The 26,927-nt window shown below is 34.0% G+C and overlaps 3 protein-coding genes across 5 annotated transcripts; 2 read left to right on the top strand and 1 right to left on the bottom strand.

Moving 5' to 3' along the window:
- The first annotated feature begins 2,039 nt into the window (after positions 1-2,039).
- LOC129881412 (putative phytosulfokines 6) lies at positions 2,040-3,166 on the top strand. Its single transcript, XM_055955618.1, has 3 exons — positions 2,040-2,250; positions 2,342-2,415; positions 2,858-3,166. The coding sequence occupies exons 1-3, from the start codon at positions 2,151-2,153 to the stop codon at positions 2,966-2,968; spliced, it is 285 nt and encodes a 94-aa protein (XP_055811593.1). The 5' UTR covers positions 2,040-2,150; the 3' UTR covers positions 2,969-3,166.
- A 4,297-nt stretch (positions 3,167-7,463) lies between these two features.
- On the bottom strand, positions 7,464-16,125 carry LOC129882100 (polyadenylation and cleavage factor homolog 4). Its single transcript, XM_055956250.1, has 7 exons — positions 15,319-16,125; positions 13,357-13,458; positions 12,719-12,973; positions 11,911-12,027; positions 11,412-11,813; positions 8,770-10,640; positions 7,464-8,116 (listed from the first exon to the last, which is right to left on the bottom strand). The coding sequence occupies exons 1-6, from the start codon at positions 15,691-15,693 to the stop codon at positions 8,781-8,783; spliced, it is 3,111 nt and encodes a 1,036-aa protein (XP_055812225.1). The 5' UTR covers positions 15,694-16,125; the 3' UTR covers positions 7,464-8,116; positions 8,770-8,780.
- Positions 16,126-19,933: 3,808 nt separating this feature from the next.
- LOC129882099 (heat stress transcription factor A-3) lies at positions 19,934-26,196 on the top strand. Of its 3 annotated transcripts, XM_055956249.1 has the most exons (4): positions 19,934-20,869; positions 21,596-22,986; positions 25,680-25,942; positions 26,035-26,196. In XM_055956249.1, exons 1-2 carry the CDS (start codon positions 20,423-20,425, stop codon positions 22,658-22,660), a joined length of 1,512 nt encoding a protein of 503 aa, XP_055812224.1. In that variant the 5' UTR covers positions 19,934-20,422; the 3' UTR covers positions 22,661-22,986; positions 25,680-25,942; positions 26,035-26,196. The 3 variants fall into 3 exon arrangements, with proteins under 3 accessions (XP_055812224.1, XP_055812223.1, XP_055812222.1); XM_055956248.1 differs by having other exon boundaries at positions 25,685-26,196; XM_055956247.1 differs by having other exon boundaries at positions 25,680-26,196.
- Positions 26,197-26,927: the final 731 nt, after the last annotated feature.

Raw genomic sequence — 26,927 nt, 5'->3', positions numbered from 1 at the left:
CTCTTATCGCTATTTAATTGATAAAATTAATTTGAAAAAATAAATATTTTTAATTTATTAAATAATAATAAGAATATTTTTATATTAAAATATTAACGACAAGAATATTTTTGACTCAAACTATTAACAGAGAATATTTTTATTTATTTAATATAATTTAAAGATATTTTTGACCCTTTTTCAAAATTTTAAATGAAATTTTAGAATAGATAGAAAACTTTTAATGTGAAAGTATTTCACATGGAATGGAAAGAATAAGTTGCAATCTTCTTGTATGATGTTGAATAAAGGAAACTTATGACCTAAGGTTCATTCTTTTTATAATTGTGGTGATTGATGGTTTGAGTGCATGTACAATTCGATTAATTTTACAAAGGTACGAATTTAATAAAATTTAATAATTTAAATTTAAATTTTGTGTTTGTATTTAAAAGTTTATTTATATATATAAATAATTTATTTAGAATATAAAAAAAAATTAAAAGTGGTCAACTCAAAAATCATATTTTTTTTTTACTATCTTTTGACTTACTAGTTTTCTACCACTATTATAGGTACAAATAACTCTGATTTCTAAAATTTTTATTAAAATTCGAATATGAGACTTCATATTTCTCAATTCACTATAATACGATATTAGAATTGGAGTCAATCTCATTCGCTATTAACGTTTTTTTTCTTCTCAATGTTGGACACCATAAATTATATTGTCCACGCTCTATTGGTTGGCCCAAGTGTGCTAGAAGTATTAAAGTATGTCATGTCGATTGAAATAATGTGTGAATGTCTATATATTTGGATAATTCTCAAGTTATGAGTCAATTTTTATAATTAATTATCATAATATATGAATAATTAATTTTCCTTAATGGCTATAGGAGTTCAGAATCCTCAAGCTTTGATGTTCAGAATCCGCATTGAAGCTCCGGTTAAATTGGAATTCTGCACTGCAGAGTTCATTTAGGGGTAGCGTTCTCAATATAATTTTCTCCATATCCAGAAATTGAATTCGAGACCTCTGATTATGGGTGAAATAATTTCACCACTTTACCACAATTCAAGCAGGTGATGAAACCGAAAATAATGATTAGAAGATTAAAAAAGATGAAATGAAATTTGAACCTATATTTTTTTTTATATAAAATATAATTTTTCAAAGAAAAAAATTTAATTAATTCTTCTCTCTTTGCATGAGATTAGGCCAATATGAAATTTGAACCTATATTTCTTTTATTTATAAAATATAATTTTTCAAATGAAAGAAATTCAATTAATTCTTCTTTCTTTGCATGAGATAGGCCATATATATATATATATATATATATATCCATGTTCATGTACAGTATAAGATAGCAACTAATAACTAATGAGAACATGAGTGGTTTTAAGTTGTTTTCATTTCTTTTATTTTCATTCACGTGACCTTTTGGCTTTTGTTTAATATGATAAAATAAATATAATAAAATTCAAATAATAAATCAATTGAGCTACTAAAATTCATTAATAACCCATTATTTGATTCATCTTGTTCCTATTAATTTTAGTCAAGTAACATTTGGGCAGATCATTAATTCATTCATATATTCAATGACTCAGAAATAAATGATCTTAAACTTTTAACTATACTTTTCCCATGGGTAAACCTTCAAAATTACTCTTTGCGTTCATTTTTACTTGTTCAGTTTAAAAAATCAAGAAATAATTTATTATTTTATGTCTATTTTATCTTTGCTATTTAATGTTATTTATTTTTCAATATTTTTTTAATTAATATTAATAAGAGTGATATAGTAAAAAAGTATGACAAATAAAAATGAATTAAAGGAGTAATAATTTTTAATTTTTGACATTAAAGCGAAAGAGGTCAAAAGTTCATAATCACCCCATCGTCAATATCATTATTGTAAAGTCACTTAATTTATTTATTAGCTCAATTAATTTTTATATGTTCAAACTCAATGACAATGGCACTAATTTTGACTTTAACACTTTTTTGCTGGCATTCTCTCAAAATTCTTGCTATTTATACAACTCCCAACATCTCAAAACTTCTATCCCTCATCTCTCTCTTTCTCATCTCATACATAGACACAATAAAAAGAAGAAATTTTAGCCAAAAAAATAAATAAATCAATAAACCAAAGGCAAAAATGGAGCGAAAAAATATTGTATTTTTTCTTTTTCTTATGGTTTTACTACTAATTTCCTACACAACTTCAGCTCGTCTTTTGCCTGCAACAAATTCTCAAGGTATTGATTTTTTAATTTATTTTTTAATTAAATTTCCAAAGATAAATTGTTCACTGATAATTAATTAATTAGTATTATTTTTTTTCCACAGAGAATAAGAAGATTGAATCTAATGGGATTATTAGTAATACAATTTCTTCACAAGTACAAGAAGATATGAACGATGTAAGTTATTTCTCTTATTTTTAGTAATTCGAATCAACATGATCAGTGAAAATTTATATAGTTTGATTTAAAATTTTACTTATTTCAAAAATAAAAAAATTAGCTACGGATAAATTTTGTAGCTAAATAAAAATAATTGTTGTTAATTCTATTTAGCGTTGAATTATGAGAAAATTATGTTAGCTATCAATAATTAAGCAACAATTTCAATTTGTTTTGGTGTTTAGTGGTAGTTATTACTTTTGCCTATTGAATTATAGCTAGCTCATATTGAATTTTTCCTTCTTATGATATATATATGTGTATGTAAAAGAAGTTATTTTTAATTTATATATATGATATATAATTTTATTATATATATACCGTATAATTTTTTAGAATTCATATATCCCACTCTAATTTGTACTGAATTTCTTTTTTTTGGGTGAATATTTTGGAATAGCTCATGGGAATAGAAGAATGTGAAGAAAAAGATGAAGTTTGTTTCAAGAGAAGAATGATTGCAGAGGCTCATTTGGATTATATTTATACTCAACACAAGCCAAAACATTGAAGAAGTTTTATATTAATATTATTTTTTTCATCTTAAGGATGATTAATTAGTACTGTTTTTCAATACTTTTAAAACTTTAAATTAGAGTATTACGTACTAAAAGAAACTTTAATTATGTAAAACTTGTATTTCAATGTATCATAAGATTGTAGTACTATGTTTTGTGAGAGCTATAAAGTTAGCCAAAAGTTTAATTAATTACTCTTTTGAGTCTTGATTATCATATTAATTGTTCACTTTTTCGTTGTACACGCTTCTTAAGAATCACAAATAAAAAAAGATAATTTTACTAAAAGCTTTTTGAAGATATCAACATGTGATCTTCCGTTGAGCAAGAGGCCTTCCACCCAAAACTTTATATATACAAAAAAATAAAAATTAAAAAGATTATATATATATATTAACTAACCACAAAGGCTCAATTCCCAATGTCATTATTTAGGGTGGATTAAAAAATTTTATTAATTGTTTTGGTGAAAAGAAAGAACATAATTCTTTATAAGGGGACAAGAACATGAGAAAATGGGTCAATTTCAAATTCCAATTAAGAGAAAATTTGTAGACCCACAGTTGACCTTTGACAGATTCCTTCAATTATTACACCTTTGTCTCTTTTTCTTACTTTTTAGCTCCAAATGTACAATCATCTATTGATATTAGTGTCTTGTCTTTTAACACAGCTGTATGATTGAGCCATACTGCTAATGCATTTCACACATTATTTAGAAATTTTTAGTTTTAATTTTTCAAAAAATAATACTCCCTCTATTGTTCTATTCAAAAAATTTGTGATCTAAAATAAGTGATAAATATTTTTGTAGCTATAAATTATTTCATTAAAGATAAAATGAATATTTTAAAATTAAATTGTTACTTAATATAAAATTTCTCATTTTTTTGGGCGGACTAAAAAGAAAAGTGAAGTGAGTTATATAAATTAGGAAGTACTTATTTGTGAATCTAAATATACCATATTACTACATATTTATGTGTCGACAAGACTTGTAAAATACTCCCTCCGTTTTCTTTTTATTTGTTAAATTTTGATTTAGTACATCTATTAAAAAAAATAATGATTGGTATAATGAGTTTATCATTTTACCCCTACTAGTTGATAGAGTTTTAAATATATTTACTCGTTGCATTTTTTAAAGACATTAACTCAATATTAATAAATTGAGGATATAATAGAAAGAAAAAAATAATCTTTCTGATTTGTCAAAATTGACAAGTAAAAAAGAAAATCAAATTAAAAAATATTTGACAAGTAAATAAGAACAAAGGGAGTATAATCTTAAACATGCAATCATATTGGTTCTAGAAGAGTTTGAAATACTCATTTTTATAAAAGATGCTTACTTATAAATCAAAACATATAAAACTCGCCAAGATTTAACTAGTTTACCCTATAGTCAGTGTCAATGCTTCAAGTATTGTGTAACTGATTTACTTGGACGCAGAATATATCGGATTAGTCTCTTTACTTTCCCAGGATAAAAAAGATAAAGGTAAGATGGCATCCACACCATCCTTATTAAACATCACTTGTATGATTACACTATGCATACTGTTGTAACGAAATGAGAAGTTCAAATTAAATTTTGCTATTTTAAGAAGTCACATTTTTTTTGGTCAAACGGACTGTAATGACCCATTAGATCATTTTGAGAATGAGTCTTCCTCCTTTCATAGAAGACACTTTTCGTAAATTTAAGTTGAAAATTTTGGACCTTTCGATAACTTTGGTTAATTAGTTAAGGGATAATTTTAGAGAATTAATTTAACTGATGGGCTAAAGTGTTAATTTATTCAATACTTGTACTCTGCTGTATGTTATTTATGGTATTGATGTTATTATCCAATAATAATATCTACTGTTTTTGTGCTTTGATTATACTATTGTTTGGACCGTTTTCGTTATCTACTTATTTACTCTATTTACTTTAATATTCTTGTCTGACCTTGTTCTATCTTTTTTTGAGCCGAGGGTCTTTCGGAAACAGCCGTCCTACATTGGTAGGAGTCAGGTCTGCGTACACTCTACCCTCCCCAGACCCCACGATGTGGGATTTCACTGGGTTGTTGTTGTTGTTGTTGTTGTTATACCACTTTTCTTATATTTAATAAAATAGGTTAGTAGGGTTTGTAAATTTTAATACATAATTAGTTTGGAAAAGGAAAAAAAATATAATAAAAGAAAAGAACAAAAATAATTATATATAGATACATAATCTGATGGCTTAATTAATGCCATCAGATGTACGCGACGCGAGAAAACGAGAAATAGAAACGGAGGAAGAAAGAAAAGAAAGGGGAAAAGAAAAATAAAGGAGAAGAGAAAAATAGGGATTTTCATTCCAAAGCGTCATGGTAATTATTCTCATTCTTTTCCATTAAATTTTCATGTGATTATGAACATATTTTTAGGGTATATTGGTGGAGAAACAATGTTGAAATAAGAAAATATGACCCTAGGATTTTTCATATAAAATCTTGATTTGGGGGTCGAATAACGATCCGTTTTAGCTGAAATTTGACATGTGAGTTTATTTTATCACGAGTGAACATAATCAGAAAGAAAATTTCAGATTTAACTTCAATGACATAGAATGAGTTAGTTCCTGAATTTTGATATATTGAGATAGATAATTAAATATTCGGTATATTATATTTTATGAATTCCATTAAATTTATGATATTGGGCAAATTAGAACCTAACCCTAGGCTTGAAATTCAGAAAATATGGGAGTTGACATGTTAAGTGGCATCAAAATTAGGAACGTGATTATAGATTTGTGTGAGTTTTTGGGTCTAGGCTAGACATATGGTAATAAGGGTGTTGTTAGTTTCGAAAATCTTATTGTGATTATTTATTTGACTAGATTACGTTGATTTAGAGGCCCAACGAAAAGGGAAGACTCAAGTACCGGAGTAATTGCTTGATTAATTAAGGCAAGTGAATTTCTAAACCTCAGTTTAAGCTTGTAGGTGCTTGTATTTCCGTGTTATATGTATTGGGGGTAATGAGAATTGGACTGGGTTATTGACTATATGATTGGCCTTAAAAAATTGAGATAAGGGATATAAAATGGTGATCTAATGACATGTATTGGTGAAATTGATATGTTGTGATTGTGGGTTTATTTTGGACATGTGAAATGACTATGTTGATGTGAGATAGGAAAACTTATTATTGTTGTCATGTTATTATCGTGAATTATATGAACATGAATTGATTGCATTGGTTCTGACATATTATGTGAGACTGAAAATGATACGAAACAAAAGGGGTCGGGCCACACGCTCCGTGACAGGTATTATGAAATAAAGGGGTCGAGCCACACGCTCCGTGGCAAGATATATATGTTGAGGGGACGGGCCACACGTTCCGTGGCAGGTTACATGGACAGAAATGTCCCCCATGGATTCCGGACTATGATTCAGCGGATGTGTACCGATAGGACAGACATGTATCATTTCATTGCATTGCATTGCACCTTTCTGATATTTGTGAATTTGTGTTTATCCCTACATTGCTATGTATATGTTGACTTGACTTGATATGATTCATTGATGAGGTCATTGTTGAGTATTCGTGGACTATATTGTTTTTGTTATTGTACAAGTGTAGAGTTGGGCTGGTTTTATGCAGGTTGTAGTTAAGGAGGTTCGGTTGGGAGGACAGGAGTACTTGTATCTATTAAGCTTTGCTTTGTTTTAGTTATCCACTTGCTGACTACCGTGTTGTTTGGTACTCACCCTTTGCTTCTACACTTGTGTAGGTTGTGTGAGCCCGGACCTGCTTGATCTCCTACTGTTTTCTACTACATCCACGGCTATCATTCCGAGTGTTGAGGTAGCTGTTACATCCATCTAGCGGACACCTCTTACTTGTTAATATATTTTTAGTCCTATTCTAAAGACAAAGACATTGTGACTGTATTTTTCTTTCGTACTTCGTCAATGTATTAGTGGCTTGTATACGTGACAACCAGTTTTGGGAAAATTTGAGATTATTTATTTATCTTTGAATAAGTTAAGCCTCGCTTTATCTCAATTACTTCCGCATTCACTTTCCATTGAGTTTTAGGCTGACTTATCTCGGTGGGTTGAGATGAGTGTCATCACACCCAGATTCGGGTCGTGACACAGACTAACAAAGAAATAATGTCATTCCTTACAATTGCTTTGAAACAAATATTTTGTGAAACGAATTTTGCACAAGGAGAAATAGGGGAGAAATGCTTGGATCAAGTGGATAACATGAACAGAATTAACATTAACAAATCCAAAATTTTGCAACAAAAGAAGACACTGTAGCTGGAAAATTGTGTAAAATGAGTCTGATCCTCCCTTTTTTTTTTCTTCTCAAGAACATCTAAGGAAAAACTGTTACAGCAAGCATATTCACATCCTTATGCCCGATTCTGGAAAACACTCTAACCAAATTCGCGTCATTTGATATGCAGTAAGAGAAAGTAAAATGAGCACAAAATAATTTCACAATGAATAATTCCACAGAAGTCTCTGTCTATAAAGATCCTCATCAGCTTGAGCAGCAACTAACGTCAACGAATGTTCAGTCCACAGCTTCAAGAACCACCTACTTTCTACTAGAAGTAAAAACTAAGGACTTGCAAAAAAACATATAGGCAATGAAATTACATCCCAATAAACGAAGAACTTCTATCAAAATCTGGAAATATCCATCATCTAAGACCAACGATATGGTTGCAATGATAGCCCAAGTGTCTGAGAACTTAAAAGGAACAAAGCAGCTGAGGTTGGATAATTGGTAAAAGTTCTAAACCTTTAATATTCCAACAAAGTGAATGCACACTCAGTAGTTTGCTTTGGCAAGTTTGAGTTGGATCTTGAACAGAAATGCAGCTGGATGATTTTTGTTCAATAGCATCAGTAACTGAAACTGAAAACGTCACTGAGGACAATGTAAGCGGACAGAAAGTATCAAATTATGGAATATGTGATGCGCAAACTGTTCTAGTATCTAGAATTTCCATTTCATTGTTGTTTCAAACAAAAGCATGGAAGAGGCTTACTTAACAAGAAGATGTATAACCATTACAAGTAATTCCAAATGAACCTGGTTATCTTCGATTAACAGAACAAACATCAAGCATCCAACACCTGAGAAATGAAACCATGGACAATACGATACAGTACAAGTCAGCAGTGGCTACTAATGAAATAGAGGAACTGAAAGGAACATATAAATACCAACATACAAACTATCAAAGATGGCGAGATTGAAATGTTCGAGCACCTATGCAAGTCCCAAGGATAGATGAAAAAGAATAATGCAACTCTAAATCGCTGCCAGTCCAAAAGTTTCAACTTAAAATATTCACGGGCAGCATAACTTGTCTAACCATTTTATTGCCAGCCCAAAATCAATTTGAATTCAAAGCACTTCAAAAATTTAAAAGATTTAGAAAGTGCCCTCTTACGAAAAGCATTTTCTCAAGAGCAACACACTCTGAAACGGGGCTGTCAGACAAATCCATATTTTACTCGAGGTGCCAACAAGTAACTTGTATTCAGTTTTCAGACACTTGAAGGATCCAAGTCAGCTAAACATATATTTTGGGGAATAATTTATAAGGAAAATACCACATATTTGTTTTTCATTAAGAATCAATGGCAGATTCTTATCTATGAAAAACAGATGCCACCCATTTAACAGTAGCACCAGCATCCCACATGAAAAAGTTTCTTTCATAATTAGTATCTAGTGAAGTATTTAAAATATCTAAAATCAAGTTTAACATCATATCACTCACCAATTTATATCCTAGGCAAGCCCCAATTCTTGACAAGAACTTTCTGAAATACACGTCTTGTGGACTATCGGGCCCTGACAATCACTTTCACTTGGAATACTCATGTAAACAGCATCTTTGAACATCCATTCGTCACTTTCTTCATTGTAAAAGTCTTCAAAAAACTCACCACACAAAACACACACACATTGACATTCATCTGCAGGAACCATGGTCTCAGTACATTCTGATGTTTCTCTAGAACCTCCAGCTGGCCCTTTGGATTTATCACCACAAGGGAGGCCACCAAATGCAGCAATCCATTCCCCAGAATTTAAATACCACTTTCTTGAATTTTTCAACAGTTTGGGATCTGGATTTCTCGATGAGTGCCACTCCAAGTGTCTATCAAGTTTCTCTTGGAGTTTAAGTCCAAAACCGCATATGCCACAATGATGTGGAACGTCATCAAGAAGTTCACTGATCACAGCAGGATGGGACTTCCGAATCACATCTGGCTTAAATGCAAGCCCAATGAGACTTTTTGCCTCTTCTTTCGCGGACTGAAGTAAGGCATCAGCAGTTTTAGCAGAAGGTTTTGAGAGAGAAAGATCATCCTTGGGAGCTGAGGAAGGAACACATGAGGATATTGGAGCAGATAAAGCAGGAGTTGAAATGGAGTTTGCAGGTGGAATAAGGTTCTGAGTTTGAGGAAGTGTATCTGAAGGAGTATAAATAGGTGGTTCCTTCTTTGATGCAGATATTAACCCCTTCGCCACCAATGTACTCAAAATACTTGATAGAGGGCTGGAAGCGGTATTTGGTGCATTCGGAGGCTGCATTGATGCACTCCCTACAGGAGTTGGAGGTAGACCAGGTGGCAATGGTGGCTGTTCTACATTTCTCTGGGAATAATTTGGAGGGTTTGAAGCATTCCTGTCCATCGATAGACTAGAGACAGAGGTCTGTGGGATCCTGGGCCCAGATGGGGAAAACTGGCCGGGAGGAGGCTGTGCACTGGCTTGGGATGACAGAGCACCCTTATCAAGAGAACTCGGTGTAGTACCAGAACTTGATTTACTACCAATGACTCCACTTTTCAAAACAGCAGCCAACAAACTGCTAGTGCTAGAGGGATCAGGAAAACCTGAAATCTGAGGAACTGTTGAATTCTTGGGTTGACCAGAATATTCAGATTCCAGGCTTTCCCGCTGAGCATTATGTCTCAACTGATGAGAAGAAGCCAAGGCAGACGAATTCTGCAAACTTGGAGACTGTTGTCTTTGTGAATTAACTGAAACGGTATTCCGAGATTGCATTGCCAGAGATTCCTGAGCATACTGGTTACGGGGATCTAGATTTGACCTCCTTGAGATTTGGGATAGTCTTGGATCAGAACGAGAACTGGTCTGCATCTGGTACTGCTCACCGAGACTGTTAATTAATTGATTAGTGTTGCTTGTTATAAGTGATGGGGATGGAGGACGCTGATGCATTGGTGACTGAGCAGAGGGAGAGGCAGCTCTGAGAGTCTCTCCCTGTTGCACCCTGGATTCCAGAGTTGCATTCATCGGCCCAAAATTTGGCGTTCCAACATGGACTGAGCCTGTCTGTAACTTGTAAGATGCCCTACCTACTGAATTTGCAGCTTTTGACAACCCGCTGAAAGAAGTTTGATAGCCTTCTGGATGAACTGGAGCACCTTGAACAGAAGCTGAATGCCTAGCTCCATCTAAAGAATGTGATTCCCTGGACCACATTGCTGACATTTGATTCCCAAAAGTAGCTGGCCCTCTCTCTTCGGCAGAAAGAGAATCAGCTGAGGCTTCACTATCAGCCCTTAACCCAACCTCCTTTATGCTTTGTGATCTCCGTAGTTGATTTTCTAAGTCCTGCAGATTCAGGAAAATAACAAGGTTAGTCTGTCAGAAACAGCAGAGGGACATTTTACATTCACAAAAACAACCAAAAAGTAGCTACTAGAAGAAACTACGAACCTAGCTCAATTAACAAGAGCCAAATGTTTGGAATCATCAATTTAACAAAGAATAGCCTTCAACTAGTTTAAACATTACAATTTAACAAAGAATTGCCTTCAGCTAGTTTAAGCATATTAATGTTACCTTTCTCAAAAAAAAAAAAACTAGTTTAAGCATATTAGTAAGTAACCTATTCTTTCTAAGAAATAACTTTTGCAGTACTTGAGACATCTTAAAGCAAGCTCATAGTTACAATGATAAATAGAATAGATTGGTACGGTAGACAAAGTTGCCAAAGGGGCTCTCAGATGTCAAGAGAAGGTTTTAGAGAGAGTAGCAGCTAGAAGCGGAAGAATATGCTAATCCATGTTGAAGGGCTAGAAGTTGGGCACAAATAGTAATTTCTATCAAAAGAAAAAAGTGTTCGAGATGAGCAGTAAGCCTGCTGGTTTCATGAGAATTTTAACAAGCGTTAGAAACAAAAAATTTAGATTGCAAGCAAATGATTGGATGAAAAGTTAATGGGTTAGACACTATTAACTTTTAAGGAGATTATTACTTCATTTTCATATTAAGGTGGATTATCTATCCAGAACTAGAATTACAGTGGGTAAAGCGCATGTAAATCTTTTAGAAAAGAATCCAGTACTAATATGAATAAATATTGGTTCAGCATTCTCTTACAGATTTATCTGAATCCTCAGATGCCCACCGGTCTTTAGCTGCACTATTTACATCATCCCACATGTACTCCTCTTCCTCAGAATTCTTCCAGCTCCTATCCATTAAACTGGTTCTATTTGGCAAGGACGGTATCAGTTGTGGATGTGCATCAGAGGTTGCAGATTTTTGGGCTATACTTTGGAAACCGTGCTTAATGTCCAAGCCACTTCTTTGGCTCAATATTTTACCATTCCCGGAATCATACCAAGGTTTATCGAACCCCTGTTCTTTAAATCTTTCACCTCCTCTTCCTACTGCAAAGGCAGAACGTCTCGACAGATCAGAAACATAATCCGAATCTCCATATGCGGCACTGATAGTTTTCTCAGGAACATGCTCATTCAACTTTTCTTTCTGAGCACACTGCAATATTAAATGGCTTAGATTCCTTAACCTAATAAATGTTCAAGCATGCATATCTGCAGATGTTCAATACTTAAAACATATTCCATATCACTACCTTAATGGAGGGATCAATCCATGATCTTCCAGAACTAACACTGGTCGTTCTCTCTGGTCTCTCTGTGTCCTCATTTACATTAAGAGTGCTGCTGATGTCACTAACTGCTCCTTTTGCCTTCATTATAACAAAGAACATTGATAAAGATAAAGAATATTTTGCAGGAAAGATGTGATTTACAATGAACAAAACAGTGTTCCTTCTTAACAGTTTTAAGTTTTAGATGAGGTGGTTCACATAACCAAATACAGGTCTAAGTTCAAGGTTCAATTCCCACCATCACCCATCAACAAAATATTTCACGAAATTAACCCAAGAAACAAAATTCAAGAATTACTAAAAAATATTGATCAAGAATAATTAAAAAATATAAGTATTCCTTCTCTAAAGGATGCTTTTAGATGAAGTGGTTCGCGTCAGCTCAACAGAAGGATTTTGGAAACCCAAGGCACTAACACTAATTCCTGAGAACCAGTTATGATGGCAGGTTGTGTCTTAACCCATTACATTGAGGATTCATCCATTACTAAGAAGTCTGGTAGTGAGACCATTCAGGTTTTGTAGTATCCCTAAACAACGGCTACACTTAAAATGAAGGGCAGCATTATATGTGTTTTGTATTAAGGGAACAACAGTGCTTTAGACCTCCAGCTATCAACATCTCATTTAACAGCAGAGCAAGAGCTGGGATAAACTCTAAATTTGAGATGATGAAAAGTTAGGAAAATGTGACTTAGTAAGAGTACCACATAACGTGCTCAAGAAAATAGATTCCAAAGAGAGCACCATAATGGCTACTCTCACTTACCCTGGTTGATTGCTGTAGGCGTTGCCGTGCCTCCAGATATTTCGGATTTACATGAATGCTATGTGCAGGTCGTTGAGCCTGTGGATCAGGCCTAGATGTTCCTGATGATGAGCCATTGACACCAGTAGCAAATCCGAGCTCCTTCTCAATTAATAGCAGTTGTTGAGGGGGGAATACTCCTTTCCAAGTTCCAAAAAGATGCCGCATCCCAGGATGTACTGAAGGTTCAACCTGTCTATAAGCTTTGCAGAAAACCTAGAACACACACAAAAAAGACCAATGATGAGCAAGTATGTATTAGCTTGCAATGATGCAGCTATCTCGCTAACCTAGAAACATCAGCCCAACTACAATTGATTACTCAAGGTAAGATAGGATTTCACAGTGTTCGACATCATCATCCACTCAAATGGATGTCACATTCACAGGACAAAAGAAAAACTGAGAAGAATTTGTTACAGAGTATTTTTTTCAAGTAAAATGAGAAGATTTCATCAAAATGAACGCCAATGGTAACAACAAATGAGCAATGTATGTTACGGAGTTTCTTTGTCCTCTAGAAAAAGTTAACACATGAGAAAATGCAACGGTGATAAGAATCATGATCATAATAAACTACATATAAATGCAAATCTGACCTCAGGTAGCCTGGTGGCAAAATACTTAATATAATCCCGGCCGATGTTCTTCACAATACTGTCCAAAAGATATAGAGATGGCAGCTTTTGCTCAGTAGGAACCTGAGAAAGATTTCCAGCTATATTAAAATGAGTTTGTAAAATCCATTGACACTGATTGGTGCAAACTGTATGCCAAGGGAACAAAGAAAAAAACAAAATTCCAAGTGGGAAAAGAAATAGAGACAGAAACATTACTCAAAGCAGCAAAGCAAAGACTATAAGCACCATTATATCCGACATCTTTGCAAACCATGATAGCACATGCAATACAACTCTGGAGTACTTACTTAAATATTCAGCAGACAAACTGAATAGTAACATTGGCCGTAGAAATATCAACATCAAAATCATCTTTGGCAAAGCTAGAGAACAATTTCAAAACAGAATAAACCAGTTAAGGGAAGGGAGTTGTTAACATGAATCTGCCTGCAGCAATGCACTGCACTCAATCATTTTACCTTCTCTTTTATACAAGCAAAATTAATTTGAAAAAATCTAAGACAGAAATTTAGTTATACCTGTATCGCATCAATTGATATAATAAAACAAATATAACCATGGACATTCTTCGATTTAGCACAGCAAAATTATATATTGTACAGATAACAAAACCACTCAGATTGAAGTATAGAATACTTTCAAAGAGATGTCTTTCCTTTATCAATTTAAACAAAAGCATCTGTAACTTTCTTCATATTTTAATTTGGACTTAAATAATGTTTCCGATATGAATGTCACAATTCACACCTATGTTGCTCGGGCTCTTCAAAAATGTCATCGGGTGACATATTGTGAATGTGATTCTTTCTCTATCAACAACAACATACACAGTGTAATCCCAGAGGAGGGGTCTGGATGATTCTTTCTTTATCACTTTGGAATTAATCGCAATTTGTTTAACTGAATCACAAGCATCCACAAGTTAAATAAGCACAATCCGGAAAAGTTATTTGAATCAAGAAGTTGCCAGACCTTCGATGTCTGATCCAAAAGCAAAGGCTCATGATCAGTATATACTAACTTTCAAAAATTGTGAAACTGCAAGAAGCCAGATTTAGTGTCACGTCACCTCTTGAAGACATGCCTTTTTTTTCCGAAAAGGATTGAACTTGACATGTCTTGAATACTAAAAATTTGCAGAGAAAAAAACAAGATAACAGGATACATCCTTCATCTGACAACAAATGCAAAATAGTGAACCTTGACGATGCTGAGTATCCGAATTATGCCATAGACATGAGCCCGACAAATTCAATCACCACAAGTATATGTAAGGTGCATGATAATAAACTGCCTAGCAATAAAGGAATTGGATCATCTCTTCACCATTAAAAATATAGCAAAACTGGAGTTAGCCTTTCAGAAACCTAAAACGAAATGTGAAATGAGTCTGTATTGGCCAGACAAATTGCAACTGCGCGAATCATTTTTAATTAAAGAACTATGATGTTTTTGAGATACATGCAGAAGAAAATCTTAGAAATTGAATAAAGTACTTTTGTCACCCAATGGCTCACAAATAATCATTCGCATCAATGCTGTGGAAAAACTGTGACTGCACTTTGGAATTGTTTCACAATGCTATTCGGATAACTTTGAATGGAAAATTCTAACAGCTAGAGTTATAATCATGACATCTCCATCACCATAGCAAAGCAATCATATAATTTCATGAAGAGACCAAATTTCTTCCAAATCAACCAACTTTCTCACTAACCAAGAAACCTTTTACAAAATCTTTACTCTATTTTCAGCTATAACACTCATATTACACCAGCTGCACTAATCTAAAATGAATCATAAATCTAACTTTACCTTCTTTATCAGATTTCTCTTCTGTACAACAGCCAAGTAATAAAAACACTAAATTAAACAAAATCAACAACATTGACACAGTAGCATTTAAAACCGGAATATCACCTCAATAATGTTGTTGCAGATAGTAGCAGCAATCGCCTTAGCAGCTTGCAAATTCTCACCAGCAATTATAGTCAAGTTTGTGATTATCGGCTTCGAATTAAATGTCAGTTCAGCTAAAGCTGTCTTATACTGACTCACTAGCTCCTGATTCTGCTGCTGTTGTTGATAAGGCCCGCGAATTGAATCACTGCTTTCCAACTCTCCCCCTTTATCACTAGCTCGAATCCTCGAATTCCCAGCTGCCCTTTGAGGAATAAAGCTTCGCCCATTAGAACCTCGTTCAGTTCCAATTGGGGTTTCGATTAATCTTGGTTTCTTAGGTCCTGGCTCTAATCTTGATCTATCAAACGGTCTACGAGAACCCTCCATTTCCATTACTTTATTAAAATCAACAAAGAAAACAAAAACTAACCCTAAACTCGAACTATTTTACATGGGTTACATCCAAAATTAGTAAAAAATGCAAATCAAACAAAAAAACAACTACTTATTACTAATTCCATGTAAATTTCAAGAATAACTCGAGTCAACAGGACTAAATCTGATCTTTACATACACGGAAGTAAGATTTTTTTAAAAAAAATATACACAAAATTGAAAGTTGAGAGCTTCGATTGGGGATGTTCCAGCTGTAAATTGGAATGGGAGATAGGGTTTTTGATTGATTTGGGAAGAAGTGTAGCTCCTATATATATGGGTCGGGGCAGTTGGGGTAGGGGTGGGCGTGGAGTGGGGGGCTGTGCTGTTTGGAGAAATTCGTTAAATAGGAGGATAGAGAAGATTGGTGGATGAAGATGGAAGAGAGAAAGGAGTAAAGATATGGGCCTTTGATGGGTTTTTTGTTGTAGCCCATGAGTTAAGTTGGGCTGTTTTTGGTGGTTTGTGAAGCTTAGAGCATTTAAGGGTCATTCAAAAAAAATTAATTGAAAGTCATATCATCAAAATATTTATAAGCTAATACACATGAAAAAAATAAAAAAATCACATAATTCTGCTTGAGTGGCCCCTAAATGTTATAAATATGTCGTGGATCGTGACGAGGCTACGCATACAGCTCCCTCAGGTACTTATAGATGGTCCCATAAAAATTTTCAAAAAAATTGATCGAAATTCATATCACCAAAAATTTCATATATTAATACACACGAAAAAAATAAAAAAAAATCGTCTAGTTCCGTTTGAATGGACCTTTGATGGGTTTTTTGTTGGAGCCCATGAGTTAAGTTAAGCTGTTTGTTTGGTTGTTTGTGAAGCCCGAATTGCACAAATATCAGCTTTTAGGACCGTCGTTTAATTTGTGTGCGTTTCTTAAATATTTTAGGGATGACAATTAGGGCAAGATGGGACATAGCAAGCCCTGATCAGTAAGATTTTGATCCATCCTATTTTGTCCTATTTAACATTTTTTTTTAAAAAAAATGTTTTGCCCTGCCCTACTCTGCTCTGTTAGTCTCTTTTTCACTTTTTTCTTTTTTATTTATCTATTTTGAAATATTCTATCAACACACTACTTTATGACGTATCAATTTAGCCTCGGCGGGCCTTAGGAATGGCTTAGATGATTTGATTCGGGACTTTCGTATTAGAGGTTTCAAGTTAAAACTTTTTTGGGTTAGGTCGAATTCGTCGCACGAAACTTATTTAGTGTGATTTTTTTTTAAATGATTTGTAGGTTATTACACATAAACAAAATTTACCTTGTACAACAATATTCGTTGTAATAATTGGGAAAAAAATCATTATAATTACAAATGTTAGTATAAAAAAATAATCATATGCTCAATTTTGCAAATTTAAATGTGATGATTGCTCAAGGCAATATATTAAAGACAAATTTAGACATTGTAACTTTTAAAATAAGGTACAATTTGTTAGATTCAAAATTGCAAGTGCAAAATAATAAAATTTAGAGGATGATGATCTTTTTTTAAGCACAAATGTGGTCCATTTTAAACATCACAAGAATATATTTGACTTCAATTATTAAAAGAGTACAAATTTAGATTGTTTTTTTGTGGCTCAGTGATGATCTTCTAGTGAGTATAATCACATTTTTGCATTAGAGAAAAATTGAATTTGCTTCTAATTATGTGAGAGTATTAAGAGTTGAAATTATTGGATGTTTATACAGTAATTTTTTTTATATTTATCATTGTATTTGATGAATATTAATACAAAATATACTACTTTCATTCGAGATGGAGTAAATTTTATTTTCCATCTAAGAAATGATTAAATTAAACATGTAGGTACGGTATGTAATCGAATTTTTATATTCTAGATGCGTTCGGTACATTTAAAGATCCAAAAGTCATATAGATATTTAGTTCAAACATGTATGAGTAAGTTAGATATAATTGGTGATATGCACACCTGAAATTTTCTAAAATAAAATAAAAATAGCTATCATTTCCAAAAATTGGACACATTTAAGAAAAGAAAAATCGAAAAAGGGAAGAAAAAAAAAGTATCGTAACTCAAGAATACATCAACACAAGCCAGAAGTAGAGAAGGAGAAGAGTGAATGGGAGAAAGTAGATGATCAAGCAAATTCTCTATCTCTGTGAAGAACAAAGAAGTAACATCGAAAATAAATTAGAATCAAAGCAGAAAAATCTCAAAGGAGAAGAAAAACTTACAACAACTTCAAAATACAGCAACATCGAAAATAGATTTGAATCCAAACATAGAATCTTGAACAATGATTAAAGTTTAAGACCAATTATATAAGATAGAAGGAGAGAGAAACAGATCTCCAGAACAGAACAATGAAGAAGAAAACGTATATACACATGTGAAGAAGTTTGTAAATTAGCTCAAAGTAAATATTAAAATTATAAATTTGTCGTTATCGTCCTTCCCAAATTTCTATGTAAGGGTAATTTGATATTTTTATTTTATTTTAAATTTGAATGTTAAATTAATAATTGTGGAATGGAGAAAAAATTAACAAAATATTGATAAGACGACTACTATCACATTAGCTTTGTAATTTGAATTGCCTGGGCAATTGGTTATAACATGAGCATTTTAGTTTTAATTGGCCTTGATTGACTTATGATTGTGCCTAAGTCGAAGTTGAAGTTGTGATTAAATATATTGTCATAACAAATGAAGTCTTTTTCGTTGTATTAAATCAATATAAAAGTTGAATTTTTTTTATGTGTATCATTGTGTTCATTTCAGTTTCGTATCAAAATATAATCTAAGTTCAAATATTAAATCAAAAAATAAGTAAAATTAAGTGAGACATTAATTGCCGCACAATGGGCTAAACCGCAATAAAGAGACCGTGTGAATTGACTTATAAACTGTTTTCAGTTTTTTTTTGAGTGTTTGACTGATCAACTTAAAATTATTTTGTGCTTAAAATAAGACTCAATAAATAGTTGAGTTTATAAGTTGAAAATAGCTTATAAGTCAAAAATAAAAAGTTGGTCTGCACCTATTTTTTTTTTTTTTTACTTATAAGCAGTTTTCAACTTATAAGCTGCTTAAAATAGCAAAAACGCCCTTGTTATAGATCTCACCGATCCCCAACCTGACCTTCAACCATTATCCCCTACCCCTCCCCAAACCCCACATCCTACCCCAACCACCCCTACTTCTGTTCATTCTCATAGTTTTATCATAAATATATAATTACTTTTAGGATAATATTTTTTATTTTACAAAATATAAAAAAATAAATAAAAAATCTTTTTTCTGAAAAAAAAATATTTTCATAGAAAACATTTTTCATCTATCGAACACAAGGGGTTGTTTGATATGGAGATGGAAGAATAAACAATTACTGTTATAATATAAAGGAAAAATGATAAAAAATGCCCTTAAACTATTTGAAATGAATAAAAATGTCCTCCGTTTATAGTTTGGTCTAAAAATGTCTTTGTTGTCAGTACTTTGGTTTAGAAATGTCCCTATTATTATTTAATAGGTCAAAAATGCCCTTTCCCAAATAAATAATATATATATATATATATATTTATTCTTCATAATCTCATTTTATCAATTAAAATAGAATAATTTCATGTACTCTAAGTTTTAACGGATAATATATGTCATATATATAAGATCATAATAGATCTATCATTAATTTTTATTCAAATAACGATAAAAAATAATTATAATAAAATAATAAATATTTTTAATTTTTAATTTTTTTTCTAATTGAAGTAGAGCAAATATTTGCTAATAAAAAAATATTATAAGAGAAAAAATGTGTTCAAAAAGAAAATAAATAATATATTTATTTGAAAAAAAACATTTTTGACCTATTAAATAACAATAAGGGTATTTCTGGATCAAAGTATTAATGTCAAGGATATTTTTGAACCAAATTATAAAAAAAATAATATTTTTATTCATTTCAAATAATTTAAAAACATCTTTGATCTTTTTCACTAATATAACTAATAAGATAAGTACTCTCAAAACTAATTAGTACCTCTAATCAAATATATAATAAAATAATTTTGCATTTTTTTAGAAATTATTACCAAATAAAAGTGACTACTATTTTAAACTTGGTCCAAGGGTGACTATTTTTGTCAACTACTTTAAAGAAAATCCTCAACAAAAGTTACTTAATGCAGAAGACAGACAGTGAAACCCCACAAACTCCATTAATATAAAATCTCTTCTCTTCAATATCCCCATTTTCATTGGACCAACTCACTACCAGTTCACCATTGTTGAATTCAATTACTTAACACTGTCTCCAAAAAGTTACAAAAATTCTTCACAAAAATATCTGTGTAGAATTGGACCCCACCTGTTCTTCTTCCTCCTCCACCACATTAAATCCCCAGAAACAACCTGGTCGGTTCCTCATAAATCTTTTTCATTTTTTCAGAGAACCATACAAGAACCAAAGAATTATTATTTTTTTTAAAAAATGGAGCTTCAAGAGAAAAACTCCACCGACTTTACACAGTTGTTTTCAGTAGATATTTCTTCGTTTCTATGTCGGCGTTACCTATATAAACATCGCTTAAACCCCTTTAACGGGCCATTTTATCACTCACCCTTTTCAAAATTTTCCATCTTTTGATCCAAAAAAACTATAAAGTTTCAATCTTTGATCCATAAAACCACAAATCATATGAACCCATTTGATAAAAATCAAGAATCTGATACAAATACCACACCGTTTTCGACTGAGATGGACTCTGAATTTGCTGCGTTTTCACCAATTTCACTGCCTTTTGCTGAACAATCTTCACCTTTTATCAATTTTGGATCTTTTCCCACTCCTTTGAGCCAATACCCAGTTGGAGAAAGAGGAGAAAGAGGAGAAATTGAAAAGTCAGCTGAGGAAGGATTGGGTATGCCGCAGCCTATGGAGTGTTTACATGGGACACAAATTCCGCCATTTTTGTCAAAGACTTTTGATTTGGTTGATGACCCTTTATTGGATTCGATTATTTCTTGGGGTAGCAATGGAGAAAGCTTTGTAGTTTGGGATCCAGTGGAGTTTTCAAGATTGGTTCTACCCAGGAATTTCAAGCACAGCAATTTCTCCAGCTTTGTTCGACAGCTTAATACATATGTGGGTATCACTTTTAGCACACTGGCAATTTATTTGTTTTGGCTAATGTGTCTAAACTCTTGTCTCTCTCTTTTTTTGTGATTTTTTTTTCTTGTATGTAATTTCTGTTGTAGATTTCACGTATCTTTACCTTTTTCCCTCATTTTTTCTGTAGTTTGTTTGTTCCTATGCTGTTAATGTACTGTAAAGAAGATGTTTTAGGATGTAAATGTAAATGGTTTTTTCGTGTTGTAAGCAGTATAGGCTGCTGCGATTGTAAATGAACATTAGAGAACTGTTTTTTTCTTCTTGATAGCTCAATGTTTTTGGTACCTTGTGTAAATGATGTCATTGAGATCCTTGGTGGATATTAAAGTGGTTGATTCTTAAGGAAAATGATAAAGAAGTGCGCTGTTCGTGATTTGGGCTTGTAGATAAAGCTCCCTGCATTGATGCATCTGCTGAATTCGGGAGGTTCATCTAATGCTGCAGGTAGAATTCTAAGGTTCTAATTAAACAAAGTGTTTAAGCTCTCTGTAGTTTATATATGGTCTTACTTAAAAAAGATCTACTTATTGTGTATTTCTAGTGTAATGCAGCTCCTGGAAATCATGAAAATTTGACAGCTAGCATCTGGTTTTATGTAAAAATTCATTTTGTTATATGAATAATGACTTATTCTTATGTTGTTGGGGTGATGGTTTCTACAATTTTTGTTTTTGATTTACTTATGGCAACTTTGTTCAGGGATTTCGCAAAATTGATGCGGACAGGTGGGAGTTTGCAAATGAAGGGTTCTTGAGAGGGAAGAGGCATTTGTTGAAGAACATACAGAGGCGAAAATCACATCAGACTGGAAGTTCTTCTGGATCATCTGCTGAAGCAGGGAAAGGTACAATGGATGAGATAGAGAAACTCAGGAAGGAGAAGAGTTTGATGATGCAGGAAGTTGTTGAGTTGCAGCAACAGCAGTGTGGGACGGTTCAACAAATGGAATCTGTTAATGAAAAGCTTCAGGCTGCAGAACAAAGACAGAAGCAGATGGTTTCATTCTTGGCCAAGGTGTTTCAGAATCCCACATTCTTGTCTCGTGTTCGGCAGATGAAGGAGCAAGGAGAAATTATTTATCCAAGAACAATGAGGAAATTTGTTAAATATCAGCCACATGATCCGGATAGAGTGGGGTCGTCTTCCATGGAAGGGCAGATAGTCAAGTACAGGTCTGACTTTCAAGACCTTGCAGCATCCTTTGAGAACCCAGAATTCAATCCAGTTGTGGATCAACAACTTCCAGAAACTGGTTTAGGAGTGGAAGCCATGCCTTTTGAAGGTGGTACTGTTGTATCTGAGGGACTGAGAATGGCACATGAACTTCTCAATAGTCCAGATCGGGACATAGAAGGAGCTTCATACTTTAACCCCGAAGACTCTCATTTCAAAGGGAAGAATGTAGTTAGTCCTCAATTAGAAGTTATGCCCGAGTACTTTGCCTCTTTTCCAGAGGAGATGCGGAAGGAGAAGAACATTTCAGGATTTTCCGCACCAGGTATTGAAAGTATGGTGAAAGAAGAAGAACTTTGGAGCATGGGTTTTGAAGCCAGTGCTGGCATGCCAAGTACTGGCGCCGAGTTATGGGGTAGTCTTAGCAGCTATGTCCCAGACTTCAGTGTTAGCTCTGGTTTGTCAGATTTGTGGGATATAGATCCCTTGCAGGCAGCTGGAAGTTCTGGGGTCGATAAGTGGCCAGCTGATGAGTCTCCTTTTGGTCAGTCTGAGAGCCATGCCAACCAGCCCAAGAGTGATAGTTTTTAGGAAAGAGTACCCTTGGGCCTTCAGTGTGCCATTGGGATGCTAGCCATCATTTAGTTGATGGAACATAATATTGAATGATTGATTATAAATATTTTAGTTGATGATTACTTTCGACTGATTCTTTTCTTCCATTCCCCTCTCCTTGATCTGCTATTTGTGCTAAACTGTGAATATTTGATGGCATAAATTGTAGTTATTTCATGCTAACATATACTCTTTTAAGTTGTGAAATGTGCAGGTTTGCAGCGCTGGAGGCTAGTATGGGACTTCTTTTAGAATTTGAGACTGGAATGAGTGAATGACATTGCTCTCTCAAGCTTTTCCAGGTAAGGAGATTTTGTGGTGACTTATCATATGATTGCTTGATGAATTATTACTTTACCAGAATTCTTTGACATGAAGCTGAATAACAAGCACAGATGGTGTACAATTTTGATTGTCACCTTGGCATGTATTTAATCTCAAAAGCTAGTTCATGAGGGGAGTATTCTCCAAGAATATGATCCCTCAACCAACGTGGAGATAGTATAAGAGTCGGACCTATTTCAATTCTTGGTTTATCCTATGTTAGACCTCATTTGTACTATTCACACTTTAAATGTCCCGGCATTGGGTGTTAAAAGTCCCACACTTGTAGTGAGATAGTTAACTAGTCTCCTTTTCTATGTTGCTCGGACTCTCCAAAAATGTTATCGCACCCGTGTCGGATCCTCCACAAAAGCACTACTTTTGGAGCATCCAACCCGCACCCTTAGATATCTTTGAAGAGTCCGAGCAACATAGCTCCTTGTATGCTCTTGGGTAATCCTCACCTCGTGAGCTAGCTTTTGATGGTTAAGTTAGGCCTGAGGTCCATTTTCTTAAGATGGTATCAACTCGAACTTTGGTAAGCCAGTTTGTACACTCATCTTCTCTCTACCTACTTTAATGCTCTGGGATTTCTGTCTACTTAGTCTATTGAGCCACTCTGAGCTTCTTCTCTCTCTCAGTTCAGCTCATCGAGCCACAAACTTTGGTCTAGACCCACTCCTTAGCCATTTGAGCCTACTCTCCGAAGTTCCATGCCCATTCTTCAGCCAATTGAGCCTGATCTTTGTCTCTCTATATCATGTCTACTCTTCAATCTGCTAAAAAAACGAATTTTAATCCACGTGTAGACTCAAGAACTCAGTTACACGTGCAGGAGGGTGGTAGAGCACTTGTCTCTCATCGAGTGTGTAAGAATTTTCAAAAGGTTTTATAATGTCTGGGGCACTGCACTCATAACCCTTAAGGTTCTGAATTGGATGCTCAGGTTATTGCATTTATGTTAGTGCACTAGCTTTTTGTATTTTGTCTCACCAAGCTCCGCTGGTTGCTGAAGTTTCTCTTTCTCAGAGTGAAATGAGAAAAAAAGAAGGTGAATTAGCATATCTCCTTCAGGCTTCCTCTTCCTCCCCATTTTTCAACCATAACCTACTGAAGGACACTTTAGGGGACTTTGCTCATACGGTCCTAGGTAGTTTAATAAAGAAATATAAGAAAGACGAGGTGGAGGAATGGAAGACTCCAGCAGTGTTGGTAGAGTCAATGAGTTTGTTTCCTTAAGGTGCTTCTACAGGAAGTGCTTTGGGGGGGGGGGATTTATTCCTAATGGCCGGCATAACTCTCGAGACGTTGAATGGAGTTTCACATTCTCTGCTGGTGTTTATCAGATTCAGCAGGATCTAATGATTTTCTGATAATCTGGAAGATGAATCAATGCTTCGTGGCATCAGTTTGATAAGTCACCTCCATATAATCATTAGTGCTTGTCCATGGGTATTTCGGCATTCTAAGGATGTATGGAAGTGAAAACAAATCTGACTGTTTCAACGGAAGAAAAGGAGAACGATCAAAAACACCATAGTAAGATGTCGCATTCTGGTACATTGAGAGCAAATTCTGCGACAAGAGTTATTAAAGGGTTGACCATGATCTCTGCTATGATAGTTTCAGGGGTTGTTGCATTGATAAGACTTGAGAGTTTCTTCTGTTAAAATGAGTGGCCCCGTGGCTATGGAGGAGGAAGTGACCAATGCCATTTAATCCTGAAACAAAAGTGTGACAAGATCTTCCTCCATGACAAGTTCTCCGTAACCGTCAGAGAATAGGCAATGAGTGCAATGCTTGGAAAGTTTTTTTCCTGAAATTAGTCTTGGTGGACAAAGATACCTAGTATCTATTGCTCGTGGGAGGTGACAAGTACCCCATGGAATTAGTCGAGGTGCGCGAAAGCTTGGTCCGGACACCACGGTTATCAAAAAAAAAAAATGTGAGCCTCTTTTGAGATTATGAATTTTTTTCTTGATGAATGGCTGAGGGCGATTGTTCAAAGTAAAGAGAGACCAAGGTATCACACGCTTCTTTAGAAGTTTCGCATGCAAAGTTCAGGAGAGAATCAGAACTAGTGGCGGAAAGGTGACATTTATCCAACTTAGTGTAATAGTATCACTCTGGATCCACAAATGTCATTCTTTCATGTGTAGGGGTGGGCAAGTTATTGAACCTTCAACCGACAAAAGAAGGTTCTGACTTGTCTCCAAGTCAGGTAATTCAGATACATAAGTTCCATAGGTATGAAACCTGAGGTTATAGACGGGAGGATTTGAAAGTCCAAGGGGGGACTAAGAGGAAATGAGTCGAGTGGTGGAAGAAGATGAAGTCATGGCTCTTATACCAAGTTGATTCGAGTAAATAATTTTCCTAGCTAATGTAATCAGCCGTGCATTACATGATCTGCTTTTCCTCGTTCAAATCATACATCCAAAAAACCAGAGTTGATGTTATGATTCACGACACACATTCCTTTCAGGGACACGTTAAAGGCAACATCTTTTGCTGATCAAATGAAAAATTGTGAATATGTTAGTATCGTCGGGCTGATGTCAAATAATCTTATCTGTGTCATGTCAACACCTTTTAGAAGTGTTTCATGCTTAACTAGCTTACACAGTGTTCACATTTTTGAACCCTTAAATTTTGCCTTCTTTTCTTTCAGCGCAGTCGATTCTTTTGTAATTGCTTGCTTGGATCTTGTACCCTCAACCAAACCAGTTTTCTTGTGGAGCCTCTGCGTAGGTAAGCAATGATGTATATCAGAAACAGCTAGCAAAGTCCTGCTCAGGGCTTTTGCTCAAGTCGCAAAGGTTGAGGGAAGTTCAAGCCTTGCATCATGCGAACTAAGCCTGATATTTAATTGGAGAAAGGTAGAGGACCAGACCCATTATCCCCGAGTTTCGGAGATTGCGGTTGGTTCTAAAGGTTGGGCCCAGACCAATTCTCGGTTATAAACAAAAGATCCTGCTCCATTATTTGATTTCCCTCATCTTATTTGTATATTTCTAAATGTGTAGGATGTTCTTCAGGAGCAATCTGATTAATATTTTGTATCATGTACTAATTGATATGTTATCCTGGCAAACCATTTGACAAGTATCCCCTGGCTTGTATTTTGATGTTGATGGGGTTCAACCTGTAGAGTAATAGAAAAACTAAATTGAATGTTCTTGCAAGCATTTTGTGATAATTGTTGGGGATGGTGGGTGGGGGGGTGCTTATTGGGGAGAGGTCAGACACGATATGAAGCACTTATAACTTATTGCGAATATGACTCTAAATAGGAGAATATGGAGGTTGAGGATTAGGGTAGAATGTTAGTAGGTAATTCAACATTGTCTAATACCCTTAATAGTATTTCTTTTACTACATTCCTAGTTTCTTGTTCTTCAATTTCATTATTACCTGTTGCTTCCTTTGTTTTGATTACCATATTAGTTGTTGTCCATATGGGTTCTCTTCTTCTTTTGTTTTAAGCATGTTTTCTTAACTACTACTATATTTTGTTTTGATACTTTATTTTGATATGTTTTATTTGAATTAATAGTCTATTGGAAATAACCTTTCTACCTTTATAAGGTAGGAATAAAATTGCGTACATATCATTCTTTTCAAACTCTACTTGTGGGACAAAGAGCGCTATAAGTACGAGCACATTCAGAATAATTTATCATCGCAAAAGGGTTAGTCAATTTGTCTAAGAGAAAAGTGAGTTTGTCACTCAAGTGATAAAATGTGGATATTCTGTTTTGGGACATATAGTATTCTGCCAAAAGAAAAAAAAAGAGAATTTTCGTGAGTTCATATATTTTCATGCCAGACAGGTAAGATAAATACTCATTTAAAAAGATGTTAAATTTTTTGATTCAACTAAGATTATAGTACTAATAAATTATATAATTCTAGTTAT

Source organism: Solanum dulcamara, chromosome 3, assembly GCF_947179165.1.
Source record: "Solanum dulcamara chromosome 3, daSolDulc1.2, whole genome shotgun sequence".
NCBI lineage: Eukaryota > Viridiplantae > Streptophyta > Magnoliopsida > Solanales > Solanaceae > Solanum > Solanum dulcamara.
Note: the sequence above shows the minus strand (reverse complement) of the source record. Positions and strands in the feature narration are given on the sequence as shown.

Excerpts from the sequence above, each read along its gene's own strand:
- LOC129881412 (XM_055955618.1), top strand. The coding sequence starts at position 2,151 with ATGGAGCGAAAAAATATTGTATTTTTTCTTTTTCTTATGGTTTTACTA. Across the intron at positions 2,251-2,341 it reads GCCTGCAACAAATTCTCAAG|AGAATAAGAAGATTGAATCT; the intron begins GTATTGATTTTT and ends TTTTTTCCACAG. Across the intron at positions 2,416-2,857 it reads TACAAGAAGATATGAACGAT|CTCATGGGAATAGAAGAATG; the intron begins GTAAGTTATTTC and ends ATTTTGGAATAG.
- LOC129882100 (XM_055956250.1), bottom strand. The coding sequence starts at position 15,693 with ATGGAAATGGAGGGTTCTCGTAGACCGTTTGATAGATCAAGATTAGAG. Across the intron at positions 12,028-12,718 it reads GCCTACAGCAATCAACCAGG|GCAAAAGGAGCAGTTAGTGA; the intron begins GTAAGTGAGAGT and ends GTTATAATGAAG. Across the intron at positions 10,641-11,411 it reads CTGAGGATTCAGATAAATCT|GACTTAGAAAATCAACTACG; the intron begins GTAAGAGAATGC and ends CTGAATCTGCAG.
- LOC129882099 (XM_055956248.1), top strand. The coding sequence starts at position 20,423 with ATGAACCCATTTGATAAAAATCAAGAATCTGATACAAATACCACACCG. Across the intron at positions 20,870-21,595 it reads TTCGACAGCTTAATACATAT|GGATTTCGCAAAATTGATGC; the intron begins GTGGGTATCACT and ends AACTTTGTTCAG.